The sequence below is a fragment of the Penicillium roqueforti genome, assembly GCF_015533775.1.
Source record: "Penicillium roqueforti strain LCP96 04111 chromosome Unknown scaffold_35, whole genome shotgun sequence".
Lineage (NCBI taxonomy): Eukaryota > Fungi > Ascomycota > Eurotiomycetes > Eurotiales > Aspergillaceae > Penicillium > Penicillium roqueforti.
Window position 1 is genome coordinate 123,928 of NW_024067599.1, and position 13,235 is coordinate 137,162.

Consider the following 13,235-nt stretch of genomic DNA (forward strand, 5'->3'; position numbering starts at 1 on the left):
CTTTTCCAGGATTTATTCGAATTTGTATTTAAAATCTTATTTCGATATAATTGAGAATATAATTTCGATTTGCTATACTCGATCCAAGTATAGGTACCCGCCCCCCGGGTACTGATAGCACACAAGTCTCATGTACCCAGTACAGGCACAGACCTTTGCAAGGCTGTTTCATCTGATTCCCCGTTACTGAACAATACCCACCCACCACCCAATCATACCACACTGTTCGGCAGCTCTGTACGGCGCTTTACCAGCCGTCACCCCCGATCTTCCCAGCGCCTCATCTTTCTTTCTCTTCATCCTTTTCCTTCCCAGTCTTTCCTTTACGTGACTTTTTTTGCTTTTTTTGCTTTCTTTTTCCATACACACTCTTTTGGGTCCCTAATTCCCGAGTCTCTCCTTAATATCGACTATTATCACAAGCTACCGCTGCTCATTTCTTTTTCTTGACGGACTACCCGTACTGCCACTCTTTACATTTACAATCAAGGTCCCTGCCGTTCCCATCAGAGGTTGAACCAACCCGAATCTACTTCATGATATAGACCTCGTTCCTCGAACCTGCCACTCTCTTGTGCAGCCCCATTCCCGTCTCTATCTCTCTTGCGCCCCCACGGCTTCTTCTCCCCTATACTTGCCCACTCTTTGCTCCCGATCATCATGAGCTATATTCACCCCTCATGGAACTACCAGGGTCACCAGGGTATCCCAATGGACCAACACATGGCATACGACCCGTCCATGGTCCCTCCGCCGATGATGCACCCTATGGATGGCTATATGTATCACCACCCGCCAATGGAGATGATCGACTACTACCACCAACCGATTATGGACTACGACGAATATACCGAAAATCTGTCACGACCGCGGTTGACCAAGGAACAAGTTGAAACCCTAGAGGCTCAATTCCAGGCTCATCCGAAACCAAGCAGCAACGTTAAGCGTCAATTGGCGGCTCAGACAAACTTGAGTCTGCCTCGCGTTGCAGTATGTGAAATAGAGGCTATAACCTTCCGATCTACAGAGAGCTAATCGAATGAATAGAACTGGTTTCAGAATCGTCGCGCAAAGGCCAAGCAACAGAAACGCCAGGAGGAATTTGAAAAGATGACGAAGGCCAAGGCCGAGGCCGAGGAGGCTGCTCGCCGGAAATCAGAGACCTTGGACCAACTGTCGGGATCCCGAAAAGGATCAATTGCGAAGGAGGAGTCGGAGAGATCCGCTACTCCTAAGCAAACACCTACCTCCACGTCCAGCGGTCATGCCAAGACAGATTCTACATCCAGCCGTTCCAAGCACCACAAAACAAAGAGCGAGTCGGCAAGAGAAGCAACTTTCGCATCTCTGCAGAGGGCGCTGAATGCTGCCTGTGCTGGCCGGGATCGATTCGGTCGCCGGATTAACCCCCGGAGCAAGAATGAGTCCGTTCCCGAAGAAGAAGACGAAGAAGAGACAGTGTCCCCTGGCTCAATGCCACCACCGAAGACGACCACTCCAGCTAGTGATCATGGGAACCTTGCCAACATAAACACTTCCTTTTCAGGTTGGTCTGGTATCAAGGAAGAACCTTCCTGGGGATCTGGCGGGCACAATGAGAATATGGGATACAACACAGAGCAGACCTCATATTCCGCTTGCCACCAATCAATGGCAGAGATGTCAAATCACCCCCACTCTATGCATCAGAACTTGGACGTCTACTCGAACCACCTAACCCCTCACAGGGACGAGTGGTCTCAGGACAGCAACCCACGACACGAACAACTTGTCTACAGCAACATGCAATATCCAATGTCCATGCAGGCACCAGATATCTCCGTCACACGTCGTGAGTCTTCTGATGCGCTGACTGCCTCACTGGAGGGCATTGGAATCTGTACCGGCCAATCTGGGATGTCTCAATCCGTCGATCGAGCAGACGGGATTTGGAAGGAACCCGGCAAGGAGCTTGATCTCGCCGCACGCCGCAAGCGCCCTCGTCCCGCTGCCATTGGCACTTCGGGAACTCGTCCCTTGGCCAACTCGACCTCGATGTCCTCGCTCTCGCCTACCGCTCGTATGCCTAATCACAGTGCTGGCAACTCGATGAGACAATCCAAGTCAACTCAGAGCCTCAACTCCCGGTATGCAGGCGTGAGGAAGGCATCGGCTGCCCAGCGCTCTCCACTCAACTTCACTTTTGCGGATTCTGGTTCTATCAAGAAGGCCGAGCAGATGCTGCGACCCTCGCTCTCGACCACTAGCCTAGCTCCACCCACTCCCTTGACTCCGCAAGACCTCCAGAATTTCATGCCTGCCTCCCCCGCGGATAGCAACTACTGCATGTCGGCCCACTCCACAGCCCACTTCTTCCCTACTTCTCAACCCATGCAGGTCAACATGGCATCACCTCCTGCTACGCCAATGGATATTTACTCTCCCTTCCCTTATCAAAACGTTGCTCCCCCTATGTCAGCTCCGGCTCACGTCTCTTCCTTCCCCGAGTATATCACATGTGACTCGATTCCCATCCCACCCCGCAGCTGGGCCGACACTGCTTCCATATCTTCGCCCGAGTACCCGGCTGGTCTCCAGGTGCATTCAACCACTGTCTCGCCCATGGGCTATAACGCGACCACCGACCATACCGGGCAGGCCTTTGGAATGGAATCGGTCTCTGGATCTCCGTCTTTGATCTATTCGATTGAAGATACCGATATGCCAGGCTCTGCAGAGCTCGCGGAGAGGAAGCGGACTGAATTCATGATGCACGAATTCCCAGAGCACGATCTCCAGTATGGTGGCCATCACTTGCCATCGATGCAGAAGCCGAAAGCCTACACGTTCGCAAACAACACGACACCAAGTAACTACCCTTCCTAAGTGAAGGTTCATTGATCTTTCCCTTACCATGGATGTATGAGCAATGCGCGACAACTTTTGGTGTTTTTGGTCTACTACAAAAATTTCTGCCTTCACCTTCGTTTTCCTACACTTTCCCTCGGGGAGATGTTGTATACCCAACCCTCCGTGCGCGAAGAAGCACTGTCACTTTATGTCTCCTATATACTATTTTCCTTTTCGTGTCTCTTTATTTGGGGTGTATTCACCGGGTTTTTACATATTTGGAGCATTCCTTGCATGTTGTTTATTGGCCTAGGAGTGTTTTTGTTATTTTGGTGTCTGATAGGACCTTTTAATTTCTGCCGAGCTTCCTCCCGGGAACTTCGAGACCTCTTTTACCTTCTACCTTTGTCTACTCTTTTTTATTCCTGTTGGAATCGGTTTTGTGGATTGGATTTGAACTTGGGTTTGCATATGGCTTTGGCAGCATCTGGCTTTGATATTTTCCACGATATATACACTTGTTATGTATCTACACTATCTCATATTTCTCAATCAAATCAAAAAGGGGTTGATCTCTTGCATTTTGGCATTTACCCGAAATAAACCCGATCAACCAGCAGACGGTCAGGGCTTGGCTATTAGGCCAAGCCATCGGTGTCTTGCCCTTTTTATATTGTAGCTCGCTCATCCGAGTACTTTGGGATATACTCCGAAGGTACACTGATGTCGTACAATAATGGATCCAGCACGTGCGCCAGACCATAGGTTGTGGTGTCCGGAACCTTGGAACGCGGAAAAGCGCCCCTGGAACTCACCGTAACCTTAACTACCACGTGCGCTACAGTCTCTCAAGGTTCGTACCTGTGTATAAAAGGAGCATATTTGTCGATCTTATCCCAAGAGCCAGAATAAATTTGTGTACATATTTGGACGTTGGAATTGAAACCCGTGTATCTCCGTCCGATGAGACTATCCACCCTCGGCACAGCCCTTGTGGGCCTAGCTGCCGCGCAGGCATCAATTATCAATTACTCCGCGGTCACAGGCTACTTCCTGCAAGATGAGGCTTCGACTGATGCCTCTACATTTGACTATGTAAGTGAACAAATACCGGCGAATTATAGCAGAAACAATCTCTTCGTCGACGCCTTATTATTCGGTCCGCTGACATGTTCAGACAGCGGAGAACTTCGGCCTGATCGCCCGCTCATATCCCGCAGACAAGAATCACAAGAAGCACGAATCTCTGACCCAATGGGAACGCTTCTACCGCCAGGTCACTGCGTTGAATGATCATTCCCCCAAGGACGTCGAGTACAAGGTTCTGTTCCTTGGTCGACATGGCGAAGGATGGCACAATGCCGCCGAGACCTACTACGGAACGCCAGCGTGGAACGTAAGTCCCTACCTATGAACCACCTTAACGTTACACCAGGCCCAATCTCACCACCTCCATTCAGTGCTACTGGTCCGAGCTCAGCGGCAACAGCACAGCAAGCTGGGCAGACGCCACACTCACACCCGACGGCATCTCGCAAGCGCTCAAAGCAAACGAGTTCTGGCAAAAGGAGATCGATGAACAACGAATCCACACCCCAGACCAATACTACGTCAGCCCGCTGACACGCACCCTGCAAACCGCCAATCTAACCTTCACGGGCCTGGACCTCCCCAGACACAGCGCGCCCTTCAAGCCTACCATCAAGGAGCTCTTGCGCGAAGGGATCAGCATCCACACCTGCGACCACCGCCGCAGTCGCAGCTACATCCACAAGCTATTCCCGCACTGGTCCATTGAGCACGGGTTCAGCGAGGAGGACGAGCTGTGGAACGGCGTGACGGCCGAGTCGAGCGGCGCGCAGGATATCAGGAGCGCCCAGGTCCTAGGTGAAGTGTTCTCCGCTTCGCCCAAGTCGAAGACGTTTGTGTCGATCACGTCGCATTCGGGTGAAATCGCCTCGATTCTGAGGGTTATTGGGCACCGGACTTTCAAGCTGAATACCGGTGCTGTTATTCCTGTGTTGGTCAAGGCTGAGAAGGTTCGCGGTAAGGCGTCGACTACCTCTGTGCCTTGGGAGGTGAGTCCGCATTGTACGGAGCCGCCGGTTACGTCGGTTACGGCTTGTGTTTGTCCTTCCAGTGCGGTGCCTGTTACGACGGCTTTGGCTACTGGATTTTAGAGTGGCTTTCTTGGCTGGGTTGGGTGTGTCTAATGGTTTTGCTTGTACAGACCCGATGTACCAGCGAAGCAATTTGTGATGGTATTTGTTACAAATAACGGGCTGCTTAGGACTCCTTCCAATGTTGACGGCGTGGTTCGATAATCTGGTCCATAGGCTTAAGATGGTACAAAGGATACCCAAACCCGTATGTAATATTCAAGATTCCTTTCTCTATAGTATCTTTCGGACAATCTACTTTGAGGGCCTTAAATAATATCTTTTTGATCTCTTTCTATTCTCTTGTTGATATTTTAGATGTCGCCCCCTCTCCTCTATTCGTACTGCCGCTTGTGCGGTGAAAAAAAAGGTGTAATATCACACACAACATGATAGGTTAGATGCTAAGCAAAAAAAGACTTTTAACAAAAAGAAACGTCCCCGGGAAGGCTTGAACTTCCAACCTCCCGATTAACAGTCGGACGCGCTAACCAATTGCGCCACGGAGACTTGATTGTGGCAGAGGTCAATAGGAATGGCATTATGAGCATGTTTTAATGCAATCGATTTTATAGAGTGTGAACAGATCATAGCTGGTACTTAATTACCCCCCTTACTATTGACCTATGAGTAACGTGTGAGTAACGTATAAGTAACGGCTAAGTAATGTTTAAGTAATTTCTAAGTAACGTACAAGTAACTAACGTGCAAGTAATGCGTAAGTAACGGCTAAGTAACGCGTAAGTAAAGTCTAGTTGAGCAACCAACGTCTAAGTAACTAACCTATAAGTAACGCGTAAGTAACGTCTAGTTAGGCAACTTCTAAGTAACGCCTAAGTAACGTCTAAGTAATGTATAATAGAGGCTTGGAATTTTATGAGGCTCCGGAAGCTTCAAAGGTTCTTTCTCCACATAACTATGCGCCTTACCGTGATTAGTCATCTTTTAGAGTTTTTGACATACGGTATAGCCCTAGGTCGCTCGAAAGTCGCTATATATCATGCTAGTACTATACCTCCCATACTCTTTCGACGTTGATATACTTCACCACTATATCTCCTCATCACCGCGCGTTTATGATGTCGTTTCCCACAATTGAAAGGATGGCAGCCATCACAAGGCTGGTACATCAGCACCTTTCTTCCCTTTCTTCCCTTTCAATCTACCATAACAAGCTTGTATCCATCAAACAATCCTTGTTTTGTCTCTGTGAAGCATCTATTGTGCACTTGTTGTGAATTCTGACACTTGTTATATTGTTCCTATCTTTTCGGGTTCAATTACAGCAATGGATCCATCTCAGGCTCAAAGCCTGCCCGTGTCGCAGCTGTCTGCCGTGACCTTGACCACGTCGCCCTCGGATTCACTGGCTGTGGTGGCCTTAAACGGGTCGCCCACTCAGCAGCCTCTAAGTGATGCTCCTACTGACATCTACCCTTCGCCGACTCCTCGTGATGACGCACAGTCTAATCTGGGACGAGAGTCATCGCTCCCACCTGAAATTTTGGAAATGGTAAGTAACCCATTGAGCCAAGCCAATGCAGCCTAGGTCTCTTCGGCCAGCTAACCTTGTCTCAGATCTTTTATGCCGTACTTGAAAGTCCTCCCGCGTTTGAGGAATACGACTTCATTTATGGGGATGTCTTCGACAGCCCGGCGACCAAGGAGGCTCTTTCGACTTTCAGACTGGTGAACCGGGCCTGGAACTTCGTTGCAACTCCTCTCCTTTTCCGAAAGATCCAGGCCATGATCGGATGCTCTACTATTCGACCCCTTGATAAAATCCTAATGATTTCTCAAAGTCCATACGCTCTTTACGTACGCGACGTGCACTTTGGTCTCTTGGGAATATGGCTGCCCGGACTGGGTTATGATCAGTACATCGAGGATCTGGCAGAAGGAATTCTTCCGCTCCTGATGAGTCGTTTCAAGAACGTCCAAACATTCCGGTTGCAAGCACCCCCCTTGGTAGACTCATTCAGCCCATTAGCACTGCTCATGCCGGATATGCTTGCCAAGCTGACAAATTCTTTTGTGCATACTTTGCGCTTTATACCTGTCCCGAGACTGAGATGCCTTCATTTGTCTCTGCCAACTACGGCGGAATTTGCTCGTTTCTTAACGACGTACTCATACTCCAAGAGCTTCGCCGAAATTTGTGCCGGAATCGAAGAGCTACACATCATCATCAATGACAGCACCGGCCTTGGTGTCAGGGCAACCCCGAGACGACCTCGCTCATTAATCGAGGCCGGGTTTCTAATCGGGCAATTTACCCCGTATCTCGTCCTACTCATCTCTCATGCAAAACGGATCCAAGTCCTCAGCTTGAATGCTTATAGCTGGCTTGATCTATCCGATCTGCAAGCAGGGAGTTTCTCTCAACTTAGAAGCCTCCGGCTCGAAGGTGTGCAGGTCAAGCCCGAGACTCTCCATCAGATTTTCATAGAAGCTCGGAATACGCTGCTTCGCGTTGAATTGATCGATGTTAAGCTCCTGGCCGGTACCTGGTCTGAAGTTTTTGATGTTTTCCAATCTTCTCGATTGCTTCCTCCCCCTAACCTCAACTGGCTTCATATTTCTGGATGTGGCTACGCCATGACCGGCCAATACACTACTCGTGGATTCTCGGAAGTCCGACAAGCACTCTGGTCCACCCGTGGCCAGGACTGGATTGGTCTTATAGCCTGGATGGCGATGACGAATAACAACCGTAGTTTCCAGGGATTGCCTCCATGTCCGCATTCTTACTTCCCGACTCCCCCAGTCATCACCATCGACTATTAGTCGGATGCATTGGGAGTCGGATTTACAGAACAAAGAGGTCACAGGGGGGGGCATCATGATTTGTAACTGCTGTTCTGGTTTCTGGTGTCTGGGCTTACTGCCGGTAGACCTCGCTTGGGGTTTTCCCTTGCTGGGGTGTCTACCCGGTGAGTAACTGCTGTCCATTCTTCTCTGCCTGGTTGTTTCAATCTCCAGGAGAGGTATGTAAGATTATTTGTCGATTCTGCGTCTGGTCGTCTTGACCTCCAGGCGTAGCAAATGTAATTTACGATTTCTTTTTCCTTCCTTTTTCTGGAGTGATTCTTTTCCTTTCCTAGTCTGATTTCTGGGTATGCGGTATCGTAGTATATTGTAAAATTGCGAGAAGCTAGTCAACCTCTGAGTTAGTTAGTAAATTAGTTAGTCTTGCACCCATGCTTGAATAATTAGTTGGTGACTTGTGCTTTGCGGAGTAGCATGCCTCTACACCCTTTCACTTGTGGGCGCATCTCCCCAGTTTCAATGTCTGAAGAAATTTAGGTTTTCATGGTTTCACGTCGTTTCGTCTTTTCTTCGTTTTTGCCCTTCTCCCTTGTGGCTACGAGAATAATATTGAAACTCCCAACCCTGATCCCTTAGCTTTGGTTCATATAGCATAAAAGTCGGTCGCTCTTCATCAAATAAGTCTCCGTGGCGCAATTGGTTAGCGCGTCCGACTGTTAATCGGGAGGTTGGAAGTTCAAGCCTTCCCGGGGACGTTTGTTTTTTGATTTTGAATCAAATCCAGTTATCTCATTTGCAAGGGGACATTCTTGCTTCTGTCTTGTTTTTTAGGGTTAATTTTTTGGGGGTTCTAGTCAGATAGGGTGAGGTTGGTTTAAACTCAGTCGTCGAACTTTATTTATTGTACTGCTCAATTGTATCCATGGGTGTATCGTACATACATAGCCCTTCTTTATCTAGTGCATCATTTATTTGGCCGACAATAAAACGAGCTATATGCAGTCCCTAGTATCTCGGTCATCTTCGAGAAGTAGGAGGAACTACTACTTGATGTTAGCGAGGTCTATTCATATCAAAGACAGGAACTAATTGTGACTACTACGTGGTCCATGGCCATATTCTGACGACAGGTTATCTCGCTTCATGGGCTGAATAGACCAGTTATGTATCACTCTACTCTTTATTGGGACAGTTATAGCTCCAGACATTTGGAGGCATCGGTGTTTGGGGGTGGAGATGCTTAGTTGATGTTAAAGTGTTGTACGAAAACAGCTATCTAGCCGGTTGGTCTATGGTATTTACATTACAGTTTTTCATAAAATACTTGACATGTATATGTAGATCTTATTCCCTTCAGATAACAATGGATATCTATAATGCCAACTCGTGGGTTGTTCTGGTTTGGACGGGATTGTATGGTTTGCGTCGTCGTGATGATAAGCAACCCAGCGCAGATGTGATCCTTGGGTTGATTATGTGTGAGTAAATGTCCGGGTTGTAGGATTGGGTGGCACTGGATTTGAAGTTCGCAGGCCTGGGTCAATCTTGTGACTCCGGGAAGTGTGTATGTCTGATGGATGTCTAGTTGATTGTAGAGTTCGAGACTCTCGATGGCTGTTTCCTGTCGCGTTGCGGGGATATGTCATCTCCATCTATGGTGTTTGCTATGTTTATTCTGTGTTTATCTATGTAGCAACTGGTGGCCAGAGCGAACAAGTTCGAGGCATGGTCGGACGAAGTAGCGCTGTGACATATATATATCATCGCCGAAATAACAACATCTCAAATTAAAATATACCCTTTGTTTTGGTGTTTCAGCTGGGGAATGAAGAGATATATATTTGATGAGATCTTCGAATTACTTGATCCCTGTTGGACAAAGGAATTTGGATTAATATGTGCATGATAATATACTACGATATTAGGACTGCTTGCTGTGTACGACAAGCATGAGCTTTTTATAATTCCACTGTCTCATGTCTATTTCATGAAACAAGTCTCCGTGGCGCAATTGGTTAGCGCGTCCGACTGTTAATCGGGAGGTTGGAAGTTCAAGCCTTCCCGGGGACGTTTCTTTTTGTATTTTTTTTTATGCTTCCATCCATCTCTTTTCGCGCTATTATAAGACAATAGACAGAGAAAAATAATTTATATTTTTACATGTTGTATTAGTTCAACCAAATAGAACAGAGGATAAAAACTAGGATAGCGGCTGCAGCGAATAATCATTGATATGTATGGCCATCCACCTCGCAACTACAAGAACAGTCGCGACCAATATGGAACCAGTCAAAGCTAGATATCAATGGAGAAAAAAAAAGTAGGGTTGAAATACCATATCAACTGGAATCACCAGAAGAAATAAAGTATGGAGAGTAGAAGAAACCAAGTAGAGAAGAGAAACTGTCATCTGACAGGTACATGTATGTAATCGCAAAATAAGAACGAGGCCATAAACATTGATACATATGTAGGCGAGAACATCTGGGTTTAAACAAGGATAGAACTCAAATACACAGGGAAAGCAGATGCCAGCGAACAAGGATCACACTTCTCTGAACAGCTAAGCGACCATCAGACATCTCGCCAAGGCAAAAGAAAACTAGACCGTCCACAGTGATTCACCCTCTATTCATGTATAAGTAATAGAACGAAAACACACATACTCATAATCCTGTAACACTCTGTCCAAAAGGGTAGAATAAACGCCGAGCATAAGGACCCAACGCCAGTAAAGGCATACCAAGAAAACAAGAATAAGTAAACAAAGGAACAGGAACCTCGACCAAGAACAACTCAACAAAGGGTATAGGAAGGTTGGCCCAGATTAACATTAACCGAACATCCTTCACCATGGAATGCAGTGAAGAATGCAGTGGAACATTGGAATAGGAGAAAATTTCAGGTATGAATGAAACCATGTGATAAAAGTAGAAAAAAAAAAAATCGAGCCTCAGATGATAGTGTAAGCTGGTAAGAAGTAAAACGCCCATCTAGATAACGCCAGCTGTCGCGAGCTAGTACGACCACCCACCCCCTAAGGGACTGCCAGACTGGCCCGGTTGAGGTTGTCCTGGTTGCATCGGGCCACCAGGTCCGCTAGGCCACCCAGGTATACCATTGCCTGCCATGTTCATTGCAAGATTTGCCTGTTGAGGGTTTCCGCCCATGAAGGGTTGGCCACCATGAGCCTGGTTGGGTGGATACATGGCTCGTGCCATGCCCGGATAACCGGTCGGGTTGACTCCCGGATATCCTCCCATGCCCTGCATACCCTGAGCCTGCGCCACCTGCGGGTGTTGTATTTGGGGATATTGCTGAGGCATCTGAGGTATTGATTGTCGCTGTTGATTGCGAGGAGACTGGTGGTGATGTTGCTGCTGCGGATGATGCCCGAGGGGAGATGGGCTTTGTTGCGGAGCAGACATTTGTTGACCATACTGAGACATTCCAACGCCCTGGTGACCTGAAGACGGCAACGGGGAGGGCTGTGGCTGTGGAGGTGGCTGCCCCCAAATCTGCTGTTGTTGCGGTGAATATCCGTATGGAGGAGGCTGACCCATACCGCCACCCATAGATGGATTGGGCCGCTGTTGCATGAGATTGGGCTGCATGTTTGGTGGGATTCTCAGGGGAGACTGTCCAACGGACTGTGGGTGAGCCTGCTGGGGGTAGTTTGGTTGTCCACCCATCATTGGATTAGACTGCATGGGAACCTGCTGAGGGAGCATATGCTGCGTATGAGCGGGATTCGGCATCCCGGCAGAGGGAATCTGTGATACCTGAACGGGCTGTGACACAGACAAACCCGATTCGAGAGCGGTATTAGACTGGGCCTCCGAGACCGGGGCCTCGCGGGGCTTGGAGTAAAATTCATCCAAGCCTTTTTGGCGGAAACTGCGCTGAATGCTCAACATTTTGTTGAAATCAGACGTGTGTTGGGCTTGATTCATGAGGTCTGCTGCCGAGCTTGTTTGCGTGCGGTCGTGGTAGGGTTGCCCGGTCATTTCCTGGCGTGCACGAGGCATGACTGTGTAATCTCGCAGCCGGGGGTCATCCGTCGTCGACATATGGATCATAGGGAGTGGAATCGAAGATTCAGAAGTATCCAGCGAGAGCCCGTGCGGCAATGGCTCGATGGCATTACTGTAGACAACATCGTTATGAGGCAGCGCCGGCAACAGGTTTGTAGCTGGCTCTGAGACGGAACCATCGCGAGCCTTAGCCGCACCAGGACGTTTCTCACCCGCGAGGTCATCCTCCGTGAAGCCCTGCTTTCTAGCTTTGGTCTCCCAGTAGTCATCTCGAACCCGACGGCCATTCACAATCACCCGGCTCCCAAACTGTCGGAACATGGATCTGGCAGAGACAATAGCGATTTGGCGGGACCGATAGGAATATGGCAAGATATCTTGCTGGATAAGATCGTCTTTCTCGATTTGGGAAGCAATGATTTTATGCAACGATCGGTTCTTGTTGAACAAAAGATACGAATCACGATAATTCAATACCCTCGCGCACTCAGTCGCAAGCATGAATAGTTTGTTGCCCCGGAGGGGAACACGGAATGTCCGGCATTTATACTCGCGGCCACCCTGCGGATATCCCATAGGATCTGCCTTGGTCTCTCCAGCTTCATCAAACTCTTTAGGGATGTACTCATCACCTTCTTCATTGAGCTGGTCTGAAGTGTGATCTCTCACAGTAGGGAGCGCTTTGACTAGGGATTTCGTTGGTGTACTCTTGCTGTCCGGTGATGCCAGAGACGGCGACCCGGCGGTGGCTTGCGACAGTGGGCGTGCTTGCATTTGGGGAGTTTGAATAAGCGTGTTTGCGATGTGTTGTTCACTAGAGCTTGGCCGAGGCGTCTTTGGGGGACGCCCGCGCTTGCGGCGACTTTGTTCCTCTAAAAAAAGAGACAATGTTAGCGTATATTGAGGTACGCAAGCTGTGATTAGGCAAAGTGCAAGCGCTGGTGGGAATATAGCACAGTTCTGGATGGAACCTATTGACAATGCCTTCCCGCTGCCAACGTACCATCGTCCTGATCCCTTTCGACATGTCCATTTCCCATGTGGTCTGGAGTGCGACTACGCTTGACACCACGGGGGCTTGCTATTGCATGGGAATGTGCTGGTAGGGCAACAGAGACTAGGAGTATCAGTTTGAAAGCAGTGACGGGGAAGGAATACACAAAGAGACGAGTCAATGAGTAGGAAAATATGATTCATTCCAGCAAGTAGTCCCATCGATAGAAAACAGAACGCGCGCAAGAATTTGTGATTGAGGACGAAATAGGAAATGAACGGCACGAGGCCAAGACAAGAAATGCGATAAGACACATACCGGGGTTGCTTAAGTTCGCGGGATCGATGGTCCCCGAGGGGCCATCAATGACATCTAAACCATTCATTGTAGATAAGGAGTGAGAAGTGCCATACATAGCGGGTCAAAGGTCGGACGGTTAGAGCGCCCGTC

The 13,235-nt window shown here is 48.6% G+C and overlaps 3 protein-coding genes across 3 annotated transcripts; 2 read left to right on the forward strand and 1 right to left on the reverse strand.

Annotated features, from left to right (window-relative positions):
- Positions 1-660: 660 nt before the first annotated feature.
- Positions 661-5,009, forward strand: LCP9604111_8631 (transcriptional regulator family: Homeodomain; the record flags this gene model as incomplete). Its single annotated transcript, XM_039076796.1, has 5 exons — positions 661-990; positions 1,048-2,848; positions 3,818-3,924; positions 4,007-4,225; positions 4,290-5,009. The coding sequence occupies 5 exons, from the start codon at positions 661-663 to the stop codon at positions 5,007-5,009; spliced, it is 3,177 nt and encodes a 1,058-aa protein (XP_038925375.1).
- Positions 5,010-6,276: 1,267 nt separating this feature from the next.
- LCP9604111_8632 (uncharacterized protein) lies at positions 6,277-7,775 on the forward strand (the record flags this gene model as incomplete). Its single annotated transcript, XM_039076797.1, has 2 exons — positions 6,277-6,501; positions 6,567-7,775. 2 exons carry the CDS (start codon positions 6,277-6,279, stop codon positions 7,773-7,775), a joined length of 1,434 nt encoding a protein of 477 aa, XP_038925376.1.
- Positions 7,776-10,774: 2,999 nt separating this feature from the next.
- On the reverse strand, positions 10,775-13,170 carry LCP9604111_8633 (putative nuclear localization protein; the record flags this gene model as incomplete). The annotated part of the gene is made up of 3 exons (XM_039076798.1): positions 10,775-12,663; positions 12,795-12,908; positions 13,104-13,170. 3 exons carry the CDS (start codon positions 13,168-13,170, stop codon positions 10,775-10,777), a joined length of 2,070 nt encoding a protein of 689 aa, XP_038925377.1.
- Between the last annotated feature and the right edge of the window lie 65 nt (positions 13,171-13,235).